General features: G+C 45.2%; 2 protein-coding genes and 1 long non-coding RNA gene across 3 annotated transcripts; 2 read left to right on the forward strand and 1 right to left on the reverse strand.

Annotated features, from left to right (window-relative positions):
- The first annotated feature begins 1,653 nt into the window (after positions 1–1,653).
- LOC138642763 (uncharacterized) lies at positions 1,654–4,538 on the forward strand. Its single transcript, XM_069731228.1, has 2 exons — positions 1,654–3,461; positions 3,819–4,538. Exons 1-2 carry the CDS (start codon positions 3,051–3,053, stop codon positions 4,347–4,349), a joined length of 942 nt encoding a protein of 313 aa, XP_069587329.1. The 5' UTR covers positions 1,654–3,050; the 3' UTR covers positions 4,350–4,538.
- A 1,019-nt stretch (positions 4,539–5,557) lies between these two features.
- Positions 5,558–11,981, reverse strand: LOC138642765 (uncharacterized). Its single transcript, XM_069731229.1, has 2 exons — positions 11,496–11,981; positions 5,558–6,969 (listed from the first exon to the last, which is right to left on the reverse strand). Exon 2 carries the CDS (start codon positions 6,961–6,963, stop codon positions 5,704–5,706), a length of 1,260 nt encoding a protein of 419 aa, XP_069587330.1. The 5' UTR covers positions 6,964–6,969; positions 11,496–11,981; the 3' UTR covers positions 5,558–5,703.
- LOC138642764 (uncharacterized) lies at positions 10,038–10,807 on the forward strand. Its single transcript, XR_011314100.1, has 2 exons — positions 10,038–10,197; positions 10,590–10,807. It is a non-coding gene; the product is annotated as an uncharacterized lncRNA (long non-coding RNA).
- Positions 11,982–22,823: the final 10,842 nt, after the last annotated feature.

The raw sequence follows: 22,823 nt of genomic DNA on the forward strand, positions 1-22,823 counted from the left end.
GGTGTACTGTCATGGCGTCTCTTCGCACCACCGCGTCTGCTGCCGCTCCTGCTGCTGCACCTGCTACTCACCTTTCTGTTCTCCGACATACTTACCCGACCCGACTCTCTCCTGTGGTGTGCGCGAGCCCTCCGGTCTCTACTCCTCCAGTCTCGCCGCCGGTCCCTGGCTCCCATCGGGTGTGTGTGTACACTCCTCTCCAACTCCTTCTGCGCACGCGCACTTCCTTCCTCTGTTCTGCAGATGCTCCGTTCCTCCTCTCTATGACTCTGGAGGATCTCGACCCGGAAGTTCTGCAGCACTCCGTCTATTTAAGGTATCTCCTTCCTCTGCTCTTTGCCTGATTGTCAATTGTCCTCACTTGACCTAGGTCCCTCTGTGCTTTGTTGCTTTCCAGTGTGATTCTCTGTCCATCTTGTGTCTGCGCTATACCCTGTCAGTGCTGGTCATCCGTCATATCCTGCTTGTCCTGTGTTTCTGCCATATCCAGTCTGTCCTGTGTTTCCGCCATATCCAATCCATCCTGTGTCTCCACCATAACCTGCCAGTCCTAGTCGTCCACCATATCCAGCCTGTCCTGTGCCTCCACCATACCCTGCCTGTCCTGGGCGTCCACCATATCCAGTCCACTCTGTATTTCAGTCATTGGCACTCTGTCCTGTGTCTCCACCTTAGCCACTTCCGTGTCTTTCCTCTCCTGCTTGCTGTTCCCCGGTATCAGCTTCAGTGGCAATAGTCTCTCTTGGGCCTGCCCCTAACGCTCCCTGTATTGGGGGTGGTCCACCAGGCCAGCTCACCCTTGGGAGGTTTGTTGTCGTGGTTCTGCGGGTTCACTCTTTGGGATCCATAAGATCAGACAGTACAATCAGGTGATGGACCCCGCTGGTACTCCATCCCCAACTCAAAAGGAACTTTCATTTTTACGGGAGAATCAGTCTAGGATCATGTTTTTCTTCAAAACCATGGAGTCCCGCTTATCGGCCTTCCAGACGTCCGATCCAGGAAGCGCTGCTCAGCTGTCCAGTCTCCAGCAGGAGCTTGCTCAGCAGGGTGATACCCATGCCCACATTCTTAGCTTTATGTCATCTGTTAATGACCGCCTTCTTGCCCTTCAGTCTGCTTCCTCCGCCTCGATCCAAGCCTCAATTCCCCACCCGCCACCCGCTTGGCGAAACCATCACGGTACAGCGGAGATCCCAAATTATGTAGGGGGTTTCTTAATCAGTGCCCACTACATTTTGAATTGCTACCACAGCAATACCCCACAGATCGAGCAAAAGTGGCCTTTATAGTATCTCATTTAGAGGGGGAGGCTTTAGCCTGGGTGAACCCTCTCTGGGAGCGTGATGACCCCCTAGTCTCTCAACTCTCCACCTTTCTCGATACCTTCCACAGGGTATTCGACTAGCCTGGTCGCTTGGCCTCTGTTACAGAGTCGCTCTTTAACCTCCACCAGGGTACGTTCTCTGTGGGTCAATACACCATTCGGTTCCGCACCCTGTCTTCCGAGTTAGGTTGGAACAATGAGGCGTTGGTGGGAGCTTTTTGGCGTGGTCTCTCGCCTCGCATCAAGGACGAGTTGGCAGGATGGGATACTCTGACATCTCTTGAGGACCTTATCTCCCTGGCACTATAGTATAGAAGATGCTCAGCACAGCCTAAAGGTGCCTTCACACTGAGCAATATTGCAACGAGAACGACAACGATCTATGACGTTGCAGCGTCCTGGATAACGATATCGTTGTGTTTGACACGCAGCAGCGATCCGGATCCCGCTGTGACATCGCTAGTCGTTGCCGAAAGTTCAGAACTTTATTTGGTCGTTAGATCAGCCTGAATCGTTGTGTTTGACATGAAAAGCAACGACGTCAGCAACGATGAAAGGGGCCGTCGCAGCGTCTTGTTGTGGCCAGGTAGGCGTTATGCATTACAAAAGTAGACGCCTTTAAATTTAGCAATGTCGCTCGTAGATAGATACGCAATTATTTCGAAGATCCCAATATATTACAAATTACAAAAGGAGACGCCATCTGTCATAATGGCCTGGGAGATGGTGTGAACATTATTATAGTAATGTAATTATCACCATACTCCCAAATGCATTCCAAAGACAAAAGGTGATGCCTACATCACATTATTACATTGAAAAAGGCACCCCTTTACATTACATTACAAAAGGTGACGCCAACTGTCACGACAGCCTAGGAGGTAGGTGTGAACTTTACGTAAGGGCGTATTTACAATGCATCACTATTACAAAAGAAGACCCCTTTAAATCACATTATTACATTACAAAAGGTGACGCCATAACGTTATATATTTCAAATGGCTTTGTTGTTACGTCTCACTGAGAACGCTGATAGGTCACATCGGGGTCATGTGTACCTGCGTTCCGAAATATAAACCGCGACTTTACAACTTTTCAATCACTTGTGCGTACTCTGCCATCCACGAGCATCTCGTGTGCGTCTTGGTTCGAAATCCATCGTGTTCCTTCTCCATCAACTCGTGGGCGTCTTGGCTGTAACTTTTGAGCGACCTGTTTGTAGATCTTCAACTCTGCAGCGTTCTCAATTAGTACATCTACGGTGAGTATATCCTTGTGCTGTATTCATTTGCCATGCAGCAATACTAATTTATGTGTATAGAAATAGATGTATACTACATCTCAGCAGTGATTTTTTTAGAGCTTTCACGTTTATAACCAAAGACGCTTTAGCGTCGTAGTATTTCCCTTTTAAGTGGTAATGCAAACGATTTTGTAGTATGGTGTGTTTCACCAACATGAAATTGGCCATTGACAAAATAGCAACCAATAGAATGTACAAATTTTTCAACTCTCAAAATGGATAAAAATAGCCCTCATCCCATCCCCAAATGGTGGCTATGAGGAAACACACAAACGGCCCCCATCCCATCCCCTAAATGGTGGAAATAGTCCCACGGACCATCCCATACAAAAAATGACTGATAACAATAGGAACGGCATACGGCTCATCAAACTTTTATTTTTTGCTGTTTCTTAACTTTTATTTTTTTATTTTTTAAAGATGTCTACAAATGAGCAGGACTTTGTTCGGGCACTCATAGAGATGTACCGCTCCCTGCCCTGTTTGTGGAAGATAAAATCTAAGGATTATAGCAACCGTTACATGAAGAGAGAAGCGTATGAGAAGCTGGTGGCCGTCTACAGGGAGTATCATCCCACAGAGACCGTGGATGAAAACATTGTGAGGAAAAAGATCCAGGCTCTCCGCACAGTTTTCAAAAAAGAGGTCAACAAAGTGGAAAATTCTAAGAAGTCTGGGGCCGGAACTGAGGAAGTCTATGTGCCCAGGCTGTGGTATTACGACCTGATGGCATTCACTAGAGACCAAGAAATCCCTCGCCCGTGCCAGACTGTGACTAGCCTTTGTGAGCCATCGCCCGAAGATATCCTGCCTGAGTCTCCTGACGACCATGTAAGTAGCCCCAAGCTTCCCTTCTTGTAGCATGCCGTGTGTCTTGTATGTTTATGAGACTGCATGGCTTCCAGTAATAGTGAGTCACGTTGTTCATGTTTAATCCCCCTGATGATAACAGCTGCCACTTCCTGTGTCCGTAATTAACATTGTGTCTTCCGCACATTCGTACAGTATTGCCGGCCAATGTAGTTCTGCACAGCTCTTTAACCCCTTTGTTTTTTAACCCAGGTAACTGTTCCTCATAGGTTCCAATGGGCATAGAGGTGTTTGGGGAGGTGTGGGCTCTCTAGGGATGTGTGGCAGAGTCGTTTGTATGTTATTTATTTTAAATTTTTCTTTTTCATGTAATTGCAGGTGCCTCTGCAACAGCGGGAAACAACGGAAGCGAACAATGTCCAGTCCCCTCAGTCCTCCAGTAGCCCGTCTGTCGAGGAGCAGACATGTCCACTGCGCCCATCTAGAAAAAGAAAATCAACAGCAGCCACACCTGTGGATCTCCTGGCAGTGGCCAACAGCATCTTGTCGAAGCACGTCACAACCAAACTCTCCCCATTCGCATCCTTGGTTGAGGAACGTTTAAACAGACTGGATGATACCCAAAGATCTCACGCGGAGAGAATAATGTTTGACGTTATGAACGCGGCAGCCGCAGGAAAACTATGCGACACATCAACATTGAGCATTGACGTCCGTCAGCCCAGTGCCCATTTTTATTGGGGACACCAACAGGAGCCCATGCACAGCACTCCTGTCCGCAGACCTGGGCCACATAATTCTCAGTTCCGGACACCACCTGCACCCCCTTCTTTTGGTGACTTATCACAAGGACCTCCTATAGCCACGCACCACTACAGTGAGATGGACACTTACTACCAAAATTTGTAGTGTTGTAGTTTAAATAAATGAGACTTGTGTTTTAGATGCTCCACAAGTAATCCCCTATGCCTTCTCCCCTGCAGGCATCCTCCTGGCACCCGGTCATTAATCCCCTATGCCTCATCAACATTAAAAAAGTATTGAAATAACAAATAATAAAATTTTTAATACAAATAATAAAATTTTTGGTTTCTTAAATTTGTGTATGTACTACGTGTCTCTTTGGCTTGGCAATAAATGACGCCGCTGGTCAATATACTACGTTGCTGGGCAATATGCGACGGGGACATGCGAATGCTAGAATACCCAATACATTACCGTCACACATAACTATATTGTTAACGATATCGTTGCTTTTTGTGACGTAGCAACGATATCGTTAACTAAATTGTTGTGTGACGGTAATGTATGCTGGGAGATCATTGGTCGCTGGGGAAAGTACAGCACTTTTTGTGGTTGCTGAATCTCCCGCTGACATCGCTGAAACGGCGTTACACACAGCATGTGTAACGCCGATTCAGCGATGTCGTCACAAGAAACAAGGGAAACATTGGGTTAATAAGTGCAGGGCCACTCTTAGTAACGTGATGTTTACCATGGTTACCGTTGTCAATGTTTAAAAAACAAACAGTACATACATTCCCGCTGTATGGTCAAGTCCCTCGCCTTCGGCTTCCCGCACTGACTGGTGAGCGCCGTCCGGTAGTAAAGCACAGCGTTGACATCACCGTTGTACTTTACGCCCGGCGCTGAGTCAGTGCTGGAAGCTGAAGGCGAGGGACATGACTATACAGCGTGAATGTAAGTATGTATTGTAATTTTTTTTTAACATTTACAACGGTAACCAGGGTAAACATCGGGTTAATAATCGCGGCCCTGCACTTAGTAACCCGATGTTTACCCTGGTTACCCGTGGACTTCTGGATCGGTGCTCGCTGGAGAGCTGTCTGTGTGACAGCTCTCCAGCGACCAAACAGCGATCGACATCATTGTCGGTATCGCTGCAGAGTCGATGAGTGTGAAGGTACCTTTAGAATATGGTGAACATCTACTAATATATATATACACACACACATCAGGAAATCACTAGTGCATAGGATGCTGAAGACTCACAGGTTTCATATGATTGATACAGAAGTAGAGTATGTTCATAGATATATATGTTTATTGGTATGTATTGGTATGTATGTAAAATAATAAGAAATAACAAATAGATATATCGTTATGTTCACATTTATTACAGAAAAAGGAGTATCATGGGTCATCCAAAAATTGTTAAAAATGAGCACTTTTACACAAGAGCACTTGAACCCCCCAACAATATCATCCATAATACATGGTATAAGTTATGCCAACAGTTACGTTACAGCTGTTGATACTGCCATGGGACAGCCCCTGGCCCATTGAAAAAGTCAGAGTATTTGTCCCTGCTATTAGTTGCATCATCACAGTACCTTCCAGAACCCAGACTTTCCAAACCACAAACCCTGTGCGCGTCTAGACGCCATTCGCCCTGGGTTACATCTCCGTTACCCTGGTCCACAGAGTCTACATACTGTGTAGGGCTGTATGCAGTGGCATCACGGCGACGTAGAAAGTTGTGGAGGACACAACAAGCAAGCACCACAGAGTCAATAGACGTTAGTTTCATGTTTAGTGCTGTGTGGAAAACCCGAAATCGGTTTGCCATAATTCCGAATGCATTTTCAACAACGCGTCTAGCTCTTGAAAGTCTGTAATTAAAGATTCGTCGTTCCGGTGTCAGAGTCTTCTGGGAGAAGGGCTTCAAAAGGTTCGGATGCAGTGGGAAAGCCTCATCTCCGACAAAGACAAAGTTCATGTTTTCTGTTGTGTCACTGTTGGGCGGCAAGGCAAGTTTATTATTTTTCAAGCGTTCCCCAAAATCTGTGTGCTCCAAAACTCCTCCATCGGATACTCTCCCGTTAATCCCAACAGACACACTTATGAAATCATAGTTAGCATTTACGAGGGCCATGAGAATTATGCTGAAATATCCCTTATAGTTATAATAAAAGGAGCCAGAGTGTGGTGGTTGGGTGATGCGTACATGTTTGCCATCCAAGGCCCCACTGCAATTCGGGAACTGCCATTGCTCCTCAAATCCCCTAGAAATCTCTTTCCAGTCATCCGGGGTCTGTGGGAAAGGCATGTAACTGCGGTGTAAAACTGAGACAATAGCTTTGCATGTCTCTGGGATGATGACGCTGAGTAGGGATCGGGATATAGCTGCGCTGTAATGCAAGTCTTGCATAGACCTGCCAGTCGCCAGGAAACGCAGCGTGACAGCCAGCCTCTCATCCACAGGGACAGCTGCTCTCATCTGTGTATTTTGCCGCCTGATATAAGGTTCTACAGCTGCAAGTAGGACATTAAATGAGTCCTCCGACATTCTCAGGTAGTTACGAAAATCATGCGGGTTGTTATCCTGCAGTTCCCTTATAAGGCCCATATGGGACAATTGATTCCTCTTCTGCAGCCACTGTTTGGTCCACATGCGGCGCTGACGCTTTACACGATTGTTTCGCGCTTGAACCTCCAGCTGGTTGTGAGCTTCTACCAATAACGCGGCCGCAACAATCACAGGTACATCCGAATGAGACATGGCAACCTGAGAAAGGAAAAAAGAAAAAAAAAAATTACTACATATAATTTTCAAAACTTACACAAGACATCCAATACTGTAATGCATTCTCCGTTGCGTCACCGATGCTGCACCATTTGACAAAAATGTTAACATAGGATGTAAGGTACTATATATATATATATATATAAATATATATATATATATATATATATATATATATATATATATACACATACATACAGTGGGGCAAAAAAGTATTTAGTCAGTCAGCAATAGTGCAAGTTCCACCACTTAAAAAGATGAGAGGCGTCTGTAATTTACATCATAGGTAGACCTCAACTATGGGAGACAAACTGAGAAAAAAAAATCCAGAAAATCACATTGTCTGTTTTTTTAACAATTTATTTGCATATTATGGTGGAAAATAAGTATTTGGTCAGAAACAAAATTTCATCTCAATACTTTGTAATATATCCTTTGTTGGCAATGACAGAGGTCAAACGTTTTCTGTAAGTCTTCACAAGGTTGCCACACACTGTTGTTGGTATGTTGGCCCATTCCTCCATGCAGATCTCCTCTAGAGCAGTGATGTTTTTGGCTTTTTGCTTGGCAACACGGACTTTCAACTCCCTCCAAAGGTTTTCTATAGGGTGGAGATCTGGAGACTGGCTAGGCCACTCCAGGACCTTGAAATGCTTCTTACGAAGCCACTCCTTCGTTGCCCTGGCGGTGTGCTTTGGATCATTGTCATGTTGAAAGACCCAGCCACGTTTCATCTTCAATGCCCTTGCTGATAGAAGGAGGTTTGCACTCAAAATCTCACGATACATGGCCCCATTCATTCTTTCATGTACCCGGATCAGTCGTCCTGGCCCCTTTGCAAAGAAACAGCCCCAAAGCATGATGTTTCAACCACCATGCTTTACAGTAGGTATGGTGTTTGATGGATGCAACTCAGTATTCTTTTTCCTCCAAACACGACAAGTTGTGTTTCTACCAAACAGTTCCAGTTTGGTTTCATCAGACCATAGGACATTCTCCCAAAACTCCTCTGGATCATCCAAATGCTCTCTAGCAAACTTCAGACGGGCCCGGACATGTACTGGCTTAAGCAGTGGGACACGTCTGGCACTGCAGGATCTGAGTCCATGGTGGCGTAGTGTGTTACTTATGGTAGGCCTTGTTACATTGGTCCCAGCTCTCTGCAGTTCATTCACTAGGTCCCCCCACGTGGTTCTGGGATTTTTGCTCACCGTTCTTGTGATCATTCTGACCCCACGGGGTGGGATTTTGCGTGGAGCCCCAGATCGAGGAAGATTATCAGTGGTCTTGTATGTATTCCATTTTCTAATTATTGCTCCCACTGTTGATTTCTTCACTCCAAGCTGGTTGGCTATTGCAGATTCAGTCTTCCCAGCCTGGTGCAGGGCTACAATTTTGTCTCTGGTGTTCTTTGACAGCTCTTTGGTCTTCACCATAGTGGAGTTTGGAGTCACACTGTTTGAGGGTGTGCACAGGTGTCTTTTTATACTGATAACAAGTTTAAACAGGTGCCATTACTACAGGTAATGAGTGGAGGAAAGAGGAGACTCTTAAAGAAGAAGTTACAGGTCTGTGAGAGCCAGAAATCTTGATTGTTTGTTTCTGACTAAATACTTATTTTCCACCATAATATGCAAATAAATTGTTAAAAAAAACAGACAATGTGATTTTCTGGATTTTTTTTTCTCAGTTTGTCTCCCATAGTTGAGGTCTACCTATGATGTAAATTACAGACGCCTCTCATCTTTTTAAGTGGTGGAACTTGCACTATTGCTGACTGACTAAATACTTTTTTGCCCCACTGTACACACACATACATATATACATACACAGAGATATACATGGCTAATTGTAAGCAACGTTAACACAACAGCATATAACACAACAGCCATACCCCATAGATACCCTCCATTAAATGTACCATCCACTGAAACAAACAGGACGATGAGCGCTGCTGATTTATAACGGGAACGCCAAATAGTGACTTCTGGAGCCGACGTCACACCCGCGACGGTGTGCATAAATGGAGACGCTATAGCGTTGCGAATTGCGCGCCAGAACGGTAGAATCAAGGACCTCCTCTGGGCGTGGCTGGGTGGTGCCATACAGCGTCTCTCTTGCTAAAATGGCGGCGAGACAGCGATGTCCTCCTTTGGGGCAGACAGAGGTCCGTTTTTTTGTAAAAAAAATGGATGCCATGGACTATGAGGGCCGGGAGAGTCGCCCAGCACACCCAAATCTACATAAGAATGAGGTGTTGCGCCACATTGCCCAGAAGATGGAGCGGAGGTTCGGCATCCGGCGCAGTGCGCTGCAGCTACGCAAAAAGTGGGCCGACCTCCGGTACAAACAGCCACTTTATCTGGCAACGTTGCGGGCAGAGACCAGGCAAGGCAAGTAACAGTATAGTGTAATTGGGAGACACACAGTATCGGGAGGGGGGAATAGGGACACTCGCACTGCCGTGTGGCGCTTCCCACCTTCTATATATGTACCTCGATTTGGGGAGTTAAATTTAAATTTTATTCCTTTATGCCACTGGCCTAGGTTTGTTATTTGTGGGGGTGTCGGAAGCTCTGTACTTTGGTGTGTAAACATTGTGTTTCTTTATTTTTTGTGTATAGAGAGACAACGCCAGCAGAGGACTACAGCGGCCAGCAGCGTACGCCCACAGCCAGGGCCGTCACGTAAGTTACCCCTCATGTCTGGCAATTGCGATGGCGCCTACTTAATTTTTTATTTAAGTCGACAGCTCTGTACTTCTGGTGTCTAAACCTTGCGTGTCTTTTTTTGGGGTGTAGAGAGATGCCGCCGGCAGAGGACAGCACCCACTGCAGCCAGCAGTACAGCGGCTAGCAGCGGAAGCCCACAGCCAGTGTCGTCACGTAAGTTAACCACCCTTTTTTAGAATTTAATGACGCCATACGGGCCATTAGTAGGGAGGTTAAATATTGTGTACATTACAGGTGCAGTAACCCCACCGCAGGCCACAACCCCGCCCTTTCGCCACCCATCTTCCTCCCCCGGGTCGGCGTCATTCTCTCCAGCGACAAGCATTCGTAAGTGACAAAACCAGCGAGCGCTTCACCACAGTCAGTTCAATTGTTAACCAGATATGTATTTGCTTCCTTTCAGCAGCAGGAGCTGTGGCCCGAGCCAGGGGATGGGTGGTCAGCAGCTCTGCGGATGAGCAACAGGCGTCCCTTTTCCGTAAGTATTGAGAAAGTGGGAGGGGGTTATCGGTGGGATGTCACATTTGACAACGACTAAACGGACCCTAAAACATTGAACCTAAAAAAAGCCCTCTGGGGCAGTAGAAAATTGAGTGTGTAGTTACAAGTACCATTTTACAATAAACGAATTACTAACGATCATTACCAGCTATACGACCTGGTCGTGATCGTTGGTAAGTCACTGTGTGGTCGCTGGGTCGCTGTCACACAGAACGATTGCGTTAACAATATCGTTGCAACTTCACAGAAATCAAAGATATCGTTACAAAAATCGTTATTTTTGACGGTACGGTAAAATTGCTGGTTATGTAAACACATGCCACCGTTGCAGCTTTATCACTGTCCATTCTCCAACCTCTTCTATCACAGAACCGGACACCGTGAGAGAGCTGCTGGCCAAGCAAGACCGCCTGGAGCGGACAGCAGCGCTCATGCTGCAACAAGTACAGCAACATGGCCGCACGCTGCGACACCTCTTGAGGCGTGGGAGGTTCTGATTTTTTTTTTTTTCTTTCATTGTTTGGGATATTGTTCTGTTCCTTGTTATTTTTCAGTTAACAACATAAAAAAAGTTTGATTTGACACAATTATGTTTGGTTTATTGTGTCTATAGCCACCGGCAACACACCGTGCGCCAAGAAACGTCGCCACACACACTTTTTGGCCCACATAATATCTCCAGTAGTTAAAAATGAAAAGACTGCAGCTTGGTGTGTCTGTAGTATACAGATATGAGGTGGGCCAAAAATATTACATGCATCTCCATAATCACACAAATTGAGGGGACAATGGTTGTCACACGGTACATATCTATGCTCACCTGCCAGGTGTCAGAAATAGTGAATTCAGGAGCCTGTATATGTTTATCATGAATTCATTTTTCTGACACCGTACTTGATGAATATAGATAGCGTGACAGTGATTGTCTCTTGATCAAAAAAAAATAAGGTCAGTTTGTGAAAAAAAAAAATTTAGTTTACCAGTTGTGAGCTGTTTTTATTTACTTGCGGAGCAGGCCAGGGACAGCTAAGCCAAGGTAGACACAAAAGAGTTGGTTGGCCTTACCATATAGTTTGCGCAAAAAATGCTACACAGCGCCAAATAGTTTGCAAACTGCATCCGAAAGTGCCTCCATCTTGTGTGTCCGCTTACCAGATGCACAAGATAGCTGCCAGATATGTTTTATACATTACTATACCATATACTTTAGATAAGCATTGCGTCTAGCATTACTACACAGCCATTACTATACAAAAAAAAAAAAATTGAACATACCGTTTATGAGCAATAAAAGAACCGATGAAGACGCCGGCAGTGGAGTACGGCGTTCCGAACAGAACGTTCACGGTAGAAGAGGATCGTAGCTGGAGAAGGATCGTTCCGGACAGGACGCTAGAAATGCAGGGAAAAACAGGCATACGCAGCTCTCGAACAATGTGAATCAATCGCTGTAGAGTCGCGGTTTATATTCTGAGACGCCGGGACGTCACATCCTGGGTGACACCTATCTGGGTGTCACCCACCTGGGTGACACCTATCTGACTACGCTGCCAATTCATCGGATCGTTAACCACTGCTGTTTGACGTGAAGCAAGCAACCAGCGACAACGATCCGTGAGTCGCTGTTACGTCACTGTATCGCTCCGGCATCGTTCGAACGTTGGTGTGTTTGACGTCTCTACAGCGATCTAAACAGCGACGCTCCAGCGATCGCCTTTTGGTCGTATCGTTGTCTATATCGCTGCAGCGTCGCTCAGTGTGAAGGTACCTTAAGAGGAGGAGGTGCACAGTCATAGGTTCCCAAACCCTGATAATTATGCTGCAAGTGACTAGCACACTCCAAAGTGTTGTGATGCAAACGGTGGGTTTATTTACATACAGTAATCAAACGTTTCGGTCAATACAGGACCTTCATCAGTGTACTATAAGGGAATATATACAAAGAAAGTGACATCAAATATAGGACAAAACCAAATAAACAAAAACAAAAGGAGAAACAAAAGTATATACATCACAGAAAATTACAGTCATGTATACAGGTAAGAATAAACAACTTCAATGGAGTATACATCAAACATCATAAACCTCTGGAATGTGTATGTATGCATAGGGACGCATGGATATAGTAGCAAGGGTACGGAAGGAATCAAAACAGTAGCCGTGGAACAAGTAAATGTACACCTACGCATATATATACATATATACATACATATACATATATATACACACACACATATATACATGCGTGATAGACAGTGGAAGATGAAAAACGGAAGACGTACCATATAATGACTGTATATCTGGTAGAGCCCCCAAAAAAGAAAACATTGCATCTAGAAGAGAAGCAGTGTTAAAGGTCGTGGCCGGAGTAGAGAAAATTGACACATAGTGACCCCTAAGAAGACTGAGTACATACCCAAAAGACTGGCCTAAAACGATATGGGCCACAAGTGCAGTGGAACCTGCCTGAAAAAAAGGGGGCATATGAGAGGATATAGGCACGATAATCCGCTAATCGGACAAAAAGGGGGAACAAGTGCCATGTAAAAAAGGAGGACTTACCCACTAAAGCGGAATACACGCGGTGTCCACCGCAAGTGTAAGAGGGAGATACGTGCCCGGTGTCTCTATAAGTAGTGTGTGAAGGGGGCGCTAATCTGTGCGCTGCGATCAAGCTGAATGAGACCGGAAGGGGCGGTGCAGTGATGACGAGAGCGTCACATGACCGCTAGGGGAAGAGTGTGGTGCGTTCCACCGACAAAGAAACAGATGGAAGTGAGTTCCAAATAGTAAGATGCTGTAGAGGTGTAGAGATGACGCGAGCATCACATGACTGGTGGGGGCGGAGTATAGTGCTTTCCATAGACACAGGAGAGGATGGAAGTGCGTTCCAAATGGTGAGCCGCTATGCAGGGTGCAGTACGGTGGCCGTGGAGTGTCACACTAGACAGAGGTGGAGTCAGACAGGCCGGTTCTGTGGGGAAAGGAACATAATTAGTATGAAAGAGAGACGACACCACATTTATGCAAGACATTACCGGATACCTGGTCTGTCTAAACATTAAAACACACAAATAGCATATGGTCTATGGAATGCAAACAGTAACACTTTGCATGGTGCAGAGATCATAGTACACGGAGCCAAAATGGTAGTTCGTAGAAGGTAACACAGTGTACCTTTTACTTAGTACAGAATATCTATATAGAGATGTGAGAACTGAGTCTCACAATTTACACAAGGCCAAAAAAAGACTTTCCAAAACGGCCACCGAACAGACCATACATGTTAATGGTGAATGTACAGAAACCTGGACTGAATGGTCATCACACATGGGACCCCACTGGTACTTGTGGTGAATGAAAAGCTGAAACATAAATGATCATTCAAAAGGAAGAAATAAAACTAAGGTAATTGCAATGTAACATGAAAACATAGATGAAGATGCATACACCATCCTGACCGCCTAAGGTGGGGGTTAGGATATAATAAGAAGGGGTAACAGGTTGTATTTCAAATGAAAGATGATAGCTCATAGTCCCTGTTTAGACCTTTGGGGCTCAGCGTGTTGAGCTCATGTATCCAATACGCTTCTCTGCGTTTGAGTATGGCGATACGGTCCCCGCCACGTCGGGGTGATGTAACATGTTCAATGATTTGAAATTTCAGTTGGGACAAATTGTGGCCTTTTTCAATGAAGTGTGATGGTAAGGGAAGTAGGAGATTCTTGCATCTTATGGTTGACTTGTGTTTTGAAATCCTGGATTTGACCGGTTGGGTGGTTTCCCCTATGTACAACAATCCGCAGGGGCATTTGATTAAATATACCGCAAAATTAGTGTTACAGGTAAAGAAATTATTGATGGGGTATCTCTTGCCAGTGTACGGATGATGAATAGTATCGCCCCTGAGTATATTGTTGCATTGGTTGCAGCTCAGACACGGAAAAGTCCCTGTTTTGGGATGGCTCAAAAAACGTTGGGTGGTATGTGGTTGGATTGAGCCAATGTCGGCTCTTATTAGAGCATCTTTTATGTTACGGGGCCTCTTGAAACAAGGTAAAAAGGGATGTTGGAATTCATTGATAGTGGGATATGCAGTCTGTAAAATATGCCAATGTTGGCGGATAGTTTTATGGAGTCTATAGGCTGCAGGGTGATATTGGTGTATGAAGGGAATCCGTGATGAAGCGGACGACCTTTCCTTGATGGTGTGATCCATAGTTGCATTCTCTAGAATGCGTGATGGATAGCCCCTTTCGCGGAATTTAGATTTCATTTCCGATATTCTCAGATCTTTTGAAACGGGGTCAGAGACAATTCTGGTCACTCTATTGAGCTGAGATTTGGGGATGGATTTTTTCATATTAGGCGGATGGAAACTGTCAAAGTGTAATAGGCTGTTGCGGTCTGTTGGTTTGGAATACAGATCCGTAGATAGATTGCCGTTGGTGTCCTTGTTGACCAATGTGTCGAGAAAGCTAATCTGATGGGAGTCCTGTGTCATGGTGAAATCCAACCCAGGCCACGCAGTTTTAAGGAATAGAAAAAAGGTCTGCAAAGAATCCAGGTCTCCTTTCCAGATACAGAACACATCATCGATATATCTTTTCCATGTCAAAACATGGTTGAGGAAAAGTTCATTGGTATATATCAGGGTGTCCTCGTAGTGGGCCATGTAAGCGTTAGCGTATGGAGGTGCCACATTAGAGCCCATGGCCGAGCCCTTGGTTTGGAGATAGAACGCATCCTCGAACAGGAAAAAATTATTATTTAGAACGATAGATAAAAGTGTACAGCAAAAATCTATCAGGTCGGGGCTCATGTTGTTATTAGAGAGGAGCCAACGGGTAGAGTGAATGCCATTTGTGTGTGGTATGGATGTATACAGATCCTTCACATCGAAAGATACCAAGATGGAATGTGGAGGGACAGGGGTAATGTTTCTGATGATTTGGAGAAAGGCTCCAGTGTCTAATAGGAAGGAACGGGTATTTCTGATCAAGGGTGTAAGAATCTTTTCTAGATAGATTGAGATAGGGGCCAGGATGGAATCGGTTGAGGCCACAATAGGTCTACCTGGCGGATTGTGTAAATCTTTATGGATCTTTGGGAGGATATAAATGACGGGTGTGATCGGATGTTTCTTAGTTAAGAAATCACGTGTTTTACCGTCCAGTATACCGCGTGTCTGGAACTCATCAAATGTAGTTTTGATGGTATTTTGAATACTCGTTGTCGGGTTATGGGAGAGTTTTTTGTACATTGGGGGCAGTGCTGCCAGAACAAGTGCTTGCTTCCCATCCAGTTTAAAGACTCCTCTCTGTCAAACTCATTGTCTTCATATTTACTGTCTGCTTATGTGGCTTTTGCAGATGTCTTCAACATAAAGGAGGCGGAGATCCTTCCTCCGCATCATCCATATGACTGCCTGATCGACCTTGTTCCTGGTTCTACTCCACCTAGGGGTCGGATTTACCCCCTATCCACTACTGAGACTCAAGCTATGACCAAATATATACAGGAAAATTTAACCAAAGGCTTTATTCGAAAATCTTCTTCTCCTGCTAGTGCAGGTTTCTTTTTTGCCAAAAAGAAAGATGGTTCCCTTCATCCTTGCATCGACTACCGAGGTCTCAACAATACCACAGTTAAAAATAAGTACCCACTTCCCCTTATTCCGGAACTGTTTGACTGTCTCCGAGGAGTGCGAATCTTCACTAAATTGGATCTTTGTGGGGCTTACAACCTCATCCGAATCCACCCCGGTGATGAGTGGAAGACTGTGTTCAACACCCGAGATGGCCATTACGAGTATCTAGTGATGCCTTTTGGTTTGTGCAACGCTCCCGCAGTGTTTCAGGAGTTCGTGAAAGATGTATTCCGAGATCTACTCTATTCTTGTGTGGTGTACTTTGATGATATTCTTATATTCTCTCCAGAGCTCTCTACCCACAGAAGAGACGTCCATCAAGTCCTTTTACGTCTTAGAGCAAATCGTCTTTATGCCAAGCTTGAAAAGTGCACCTTCGAACAATCTTCATTACCGTTTTTAGGGTATATCATATCTGACTCTGGCCTTCACATGGATCCAGAGAATGTGTCTGATGTGCTGAACTGGCCATGTCCACAGGGGGTCAAGACGATTCAATGGTTCCTTGGTTTCGCTAACTACTACCGGCAGTTTATACCACACTTTTCTACCCTGTCTAGTGCTATCACCACTCAAGGGAGCCAATCCTCACTCCTGGTCTCCAGAGGCTGAAGAGGCATTCCGCTCCTTGAAGCAAGCCTTTTCTACGGCTCCTGTTCTCCATCGTCCTGAGATTAGCAAGCCCTTCATTCTGGAGGTTGATGCTTCGGCCATCAGAGCTGGTGCAGTGCTTTCCCAAAGGTCTTCCTCTGGTCGGCTTGTCACTTGCAGCTTCTTCTCTAAGACCTTCTCGGCTGCTGAGAGAAACTATACCATCGGTGACAGAGAATTGCTGGCTATCAATTTGACATTGGAGGAATGGCGGTACTTGTTGGAGGGAGCCGTACATCCTTTTAAGATCTACACTGACCACAAGAATCTGGCATATATCCGCTCTGCACAAAGACTTAATCCTCGGCAAGCTAGGTGGTCGCTTTTCTTTGCCCGGTTTGATTTTGAGTTACATTTTCGTTCTGGTGATAAGAAGTTTAAAGCTGACGCTTTATCCAGATCCTTTCTGACTACCGATGTCGAGGAGAAACCCTCACATATTGTGGATCCAAGCAAGGTCATCTCGGTTGCTCCCATCACTGTAACTTCTGTACCCCCGGGTAAGACTTTTGTTCAAGAGTGCAACAGGAGGCAAGTTCTAGTGGGTCATGTTGGGTTCAAGAAGGCTCTTTCTTTGGTGTCACAATACTAATGGTGGCCATCCCTTCCTCGAGATATCCAAAGTTTTGTTGCTTCCTGCCCATCTTGCGCCAAGAATAAGGTTCCTAGGCATCTGCCCTCAGGTCTTCTGCATTCTCATCTGGTTCCTTCAGCTCCTTTGCAACACATTGTGATGGACTTTATCACCGACCTACCTCTGTCTTCAGGTCATACTGTTATCTTTGTAGTCGTGGATCGATTTTCCAAGGTGGCTCATTTTGTTCCTCTATCCGGACTACCATCTGCCCCCGAATTGGCAATAGTTTTCTTCACTCATATTTTCCTGATACATGGCTTTCCTCAACACATAGTTTTGGACAGAGGAGTTCAGTTCACCTCGCGCTTCTGGCATGGAGTATGCAAATTGATGGACGTAACTCTGGATTTTTCCTCTGCCTACCATCCTCAAACTAATGGTCAAGCAGAGCGTACAAATCAAATCCTGGTCACCTATCTTCGTCATTTCTCTAACATCCATCAAAACGACTGGTCCAGTTTACTCCCTCGGGCTGAGTTTACTTACAACAACCACATCAGCAAATCCTCTTCCAAGTCACCTTTCTTTGTTGTTTATGGGCAACATCCTGGTGTTCCTCTGCCAGTGCTCCCAGCCTCGGGTGTTCCGGCGGCTGATCTTCTGACTGAGGATTTTTTCAGAGTCTGGCAGGAGACCAAAACCGCACTCGAACAAGCTGGAGATAGAATTAAGAGACATGCCGACAAGAGACGATTGGATTCTCCATTTTTCCAACCGGGTGATAGAGTATGGTTATCTTCCAAGTTCATCCGCCTTAAGATTCCTTTGTATAAATTAGGTCCTCGATACATTGGTCCATTTGAGGTTCTGGCTCGTATCAACGATGTCCCTTACAAACTGAAACCTCCTGCTTCTTTTCGCATTCCCAATTCTTTTCACGTCTCTTTTCTGAAACCTGTCGTTTTCAATCAATTCCATTCTTCACCTGCTCAGTCACCTCTGCCAGTCTCCGATCAAGATGTCTTTGAGGTTAAAGATATTCTTGCCATGAAAAGGTCCAAAAAACTTTCTTTTTGGTCGATTGGAAGGGTTTTGGTCCCGAGGAGAGATCCTAGGGGGGAGTATTGTCACGGCGTCTTTTCACGCCACTGCATCTGCTGCCACTCCTGCTGCTGCACCTGCTACTCACCTTTCTGTTCATCGACATACTTACACAACCCAGCGCGCTCCTGCGGTGCGTGCGCCCTCCGGTCTCTACTCCTCCAGTCTCGCCGCTAATCCCTGGCTCCCGTCGGGTGCGCATGCTCACTCCTCTCTCCAACTCATTCTGCGCACGCACACTTCCTTCCTCTGCTCTGCAGACGCTCCGTTCCTCCTCTCTATGACTCTGGAGGATCTTGACCCGGAAGTTCTGCAGCACTTGTTCTATTTAAGGTATCTCCTTCCTCTGCTCTTTGCCTGATTGTCATTTGTCCTCACTTGACCCAGGTCCCTCTGTGCTTTGTTGCTTTCCAGTGTGATTCTCTGTCCGTCTTGTCTCTGCGCTTTACCCTGTCAGTCCAGGTCATCTGTCATATCCTGCTTGCTCTGTGTTTCCGCCATATCCAGTCTGTCCTGTGGTTCCTCTATATCCAGTCCATCCTGTGTCTCCGCCATAACCTGCCAGTCCTGGGCGTCTGCCATATCCAGCCCAACCTGTGTCTCTGCCATACCCTGCCTGTCCTGGGCATCCGCCATATCCAGTCCACTCTGTATTTCAGTCACTGGCACTCAGTCCTGTGTCTCCACCTTAGCCACTTCCGCGTCTTTCCTCTCCTGCTTCCTGTTCCCCGGTATCAGCTTCTGAGGCAATAGTCTCCCTTGGGCCTGCCCCTAATGCTCCCTGTATTGGGGGTGGCCCACCAGGCCAGCTCACCCTTGGGAGGTTCGCTGTCGTGGTTCTGCGGGTTCACTATTTGAGATCCATAAGATCTGACACGTACAAAATGAATATTGTGAAGTGGATTTTCATGGGCCCATCCAGAATGTGGGTTCCAAGGCGTAATGGGGTGCATATGACTGACTTTGCAGCGGGGCTGGCCTTTCTGCCAATGTGTAAAACAAAGGAGTAATGGAGTACAAAATGCATATTGTGAAGTGGATTTTCATGGGCCCATCCAGTATGTGGGTTCCAAGGCGTAATGGGGTGCATATGACTATGCAGCAAGACTGGCCTTGCTGCCAATGTGTAAAGCAAAGGAGTACAGAACAAAATGAATATTGTGAAGAGAATTTGCATGGGCCCATCAAGTATGTGGGTTCAAAGGCTTATTGGGGTGCATATGAATTGGTAGCAAGGCAGGCCTTGCATTCAATGCAACATTTTTTTAGGAGGCCCTTCTGGACATCTTATGAAAGAGGTATTGGGGTGCGTTATAATTCTTGGCAGCCCATCCACTCACAGCGTAGGCTGCAACAGTTTAGGAGACCCACTGTTTAATATTGACCCTTTAAGAAGATTAATGCCGCCTGATGCACCAGTAAAAATAGGCTTTGTGACTTTTAGAGTCCCTCCTTCACAAATGAAACAAGATGGGTCTGCTTATGTGTCATACACCACATGGCCAGCTAGGGTTGTTAAATGTTACATTGACATTTCCCAGTGAATGCATTTGTAGTGGTTGAAAGCAATGTTAAAGTTGAAAAACGCTTCAAAAACGCTGCGTCTGAACTAAGCCTAAGTGGGGGAGGAAATTTTCGGTCTGGGGTTAATTATTTGGCCTTACAGGCAATTAATTTACCTGCAAAGGATGTGCCTTAACATATTTTCAACAAAATCCGTTTTGGTTTCGTTTTAGTGTGTTTTTTGTGGCATTGGGAAAAATGGCATGAATCTTTGAAAAAATTGTTTAAAGCTGTGAACTAGGAGTCAGGAATGCTTCCAGGGGTGATCTCCATTATGTTCCTGTGTCATTTGAGCAGAGATTCCCTAATTTTCAGATGTTTTTAGACCTTAAAAGGACCCTCGGGGGGATCGTGGTAAAAATACTCGGGTCTCCCATAGACATACATTGGGCTCGTTGCTCGGGTCGAGTACGCAAGAATTCCAATTTGCTCGACCCGAGCAATGAGCACCCAAGCATTTTAGTGCTCGCTCATCACTAGTGGTGTGGTGTGGATCATGAGCCGTTCCAAGCCTTCTCCATACTTTCATTTTCATTCTGGTATAGGTTGATCTGTTCAAAGAATGCTTTTCCAAGAACTGGGCTGGCTTCTTTAGATATACAGTGGGGCAAAAAAGTATTTAGTCAGTCAGCAATAGTGCAAGTTCCACCACTTAAAAAGATGAGAGGCGTCTGTAATTTACATCATAGGTAGACCTCAACTATGGGAGACAAACTGAGAAAAAAAAATCCAGAAAATCACATTGTCTGTTTTTTTAACAATTTATTTGCATATTATGGTGGAAAATAAGTATTTGGTCAGAAACAAACAATCAAGATTTCTGGCTCTCACAGACCTGTAACTTCTTCTTTAAGAGTCTCCACTTTCCTCCACTCATTACCTGTAGTAATGGCACCTGTTTAAACTTGTTATCAGTATAAAAAGACACCTGTGCACACCCTCAAACAGTCTGACTCCAAACTCCACTATGGTGAAGACCAAAGAGCTGTCAAAGGACACCAGAAACAAAATTGTAGCCCTGCACCAGGCTGGTAAGACTGAATCTGCAATAGCCAAGCAGCTTGGAGTGAAGAAATCAACAGTGGGAGCAATAATTAGAAAATGGAAGACATACAAGACCACTGATAATCTCCCTCGATCTGGGGCTCCACGCAAAATCCCACCCCGTGGGGTCAGAATGATCACAAGAACGGTGAGCAAAAATCCCAGAACCACGCGGGGGGACCTAGTGAATGAACTGCAGAGAGCTGGGACCAATGTAACAAGGCTTACCATAAGTAACACACTACGCCACCATGGACTCAGATCCTGCAGTGCCAGACGTGTCCCACTGCTTAAGCCAGTACATGTCCGGGCCCGTCTGAAGTTTGCTAGAGAGCATTTGGATGATCCAGAGGAGTTTTGGGAGAATGTCCTATGGTCTGATGAAACCAAACTGGAACTGTTTGGTAGAAACACAACTTGTCGTGTTTGGAGGAAAAAGAATACTGAGTTGCATCCATCAAACACCATACCTACTGTAAAGCATGGTGGTGGAAACATCATGCTTTGGGGCTGTTTCTCTGCAAAGGCGCCAGGACGACTGATCCGGGTACATGAAAGAATGAATGGGGCCACGTATCGTGAGATTTTGAGTGCAAACCTCCTTCCATCAGCAAGGGCATTGAAGATGAAATGTGGCTGGGTCTTTCAACATGACAATGATCCAAAGCACACCGCCAGGGCAACGAAGGAGTGGCTTCGTAAGAAGCATTTCAAGGTCCTGGAGTGGCCTAGCCAGTCTCCAGATCTCAACCCTATAGAAAACCTTTGGAGGGAGTTGAAAGTCCGTGTTGCCAAGCGAAAAGCCAAAAACATCACTGCTCTAGAGGAGATCTGCATGGAGGAATGGGCCAACATACCAACAACAGTGTGTGGCAACCTTGTGAAGACTTACAGAAAACGTTTGACCTCTGTCATTGCCAACAAAGGATATATTACAAAGTATTGAGATGAAATTTTGTTTCTGACCAAATACTTATTTTCCACCATAATATGCAAATAAAATGTTAAAAAAACAGACAATGTGATTTTCTGGATTTTTTTTCTCAGTTTGTCTCCCATAGTTGAGGTCTACCTATCATGTAAATTACAGACGCCTCTCATCTTTTTAAGTGGTGGAACTTGCACTATTGCTGACTGACTAAATACTTTTTTGCCCCACTGTATTTTGGCAAAGTCTAATTGATGATGGATTAAGGAGAGAATAGCCCATGCTGCCCATTAACCCCTTCATGACTCCAGCTTTTTTCGGTTTTGTGTTTTCATTTTTCGTTCCCCTCCTTCCCAGAGCCATAACTTTTTTATTTTTTTGTAAATATGGCAATGTGAGGGCTTATTTTTTGCAGAACAAGTTGTACTTTTGAATGACATCATTGGCTTTAGCATGTCATGCACTAGACAATGGTAAAAAAATTCCAAGTGCGGTGAAATTGCAAAAAAGTGCAATCCCACACTAGTTTTTTGTTTGGCTTTATTGCTAGGTTCACTAAATGCTAAAACTGACCTGCCATTTTTATTCTCCAGGTCATTATGAGTTCATAGACACTAAACAAGTCTAGGTTATTTTTTATCTAGTGGATCTAAGGAATTCCAAATTAGACAGCGGATCTCCTGTAGCACTACCAACGTGATTTATTACGCCACATGTTCCTGTCCTATGGTTTATGTGGGGCTCACCACTCGTGAACTCAGAGTTCGAGTCCAAGAACATGTGCGGAACATTGCTGTGGCCAGGACAGTGTCTGACATTTCTGATCTAAAAACAATCCCCCGTCACTTCAGGTCGCATCATAAATGCGACGCAAGACTTCTTCAGGTGAGGGATATTAATGCCTTATGGGATTAGAGTGGTGACAATAAGAAACTTTTAGCACAAATCGAAACTAGATGGATTGTGCTACTTGACACCATGTCATCAAAGGGCCTGAACGCAACATTAAGTCTTGCTCCTTTCTTATGAGTGTTTTGAATTTATTGCTCCCCTCCTTTCTTGGTTACATTGTATATTTAGCTGCTTCCT

The sequence above is a fragment of the Ranitomeya imitator genome, chromosome 6, assembly GCF_032444005.1.
Source record: "Ranitomeya imitator isolate aRanImi1 chromosome 6, aRanImi1.pri, whole genome shotgun sequence".
NCBI classification, from domain to species: Eukaryota; Metazoa; Chordata; class Amphibia; order Anura; family Dendrobatidae; genus Ranitomeya; species Ranitomeya imitator.

Excerpts from the sequence above, each read along its gene's own strand:
- LOC138642765 (XM_069731229.1), bottom strand. The coding sequence starts at position 6,963 with ATGTCTCATTCGGATGTACCTGTGATTGTTGCGGCCGCGTTATTGGTA.
- LOC138642763 (XM_069731228.1), top strand. The coding sequence starts at position 3,051 with ATGTCTACAAATGAGCAGGACTTTGTTCGGGCACTCATAGAGATGTAC. Across the intron at positions 3,462-3,818 it reads CTGAGTCTCCTGACGACCAT|GTGCCTCTGCAACAGCGGGA; the intron begins GTAAGTAGCCCC and ends ATGTAATTGCAG.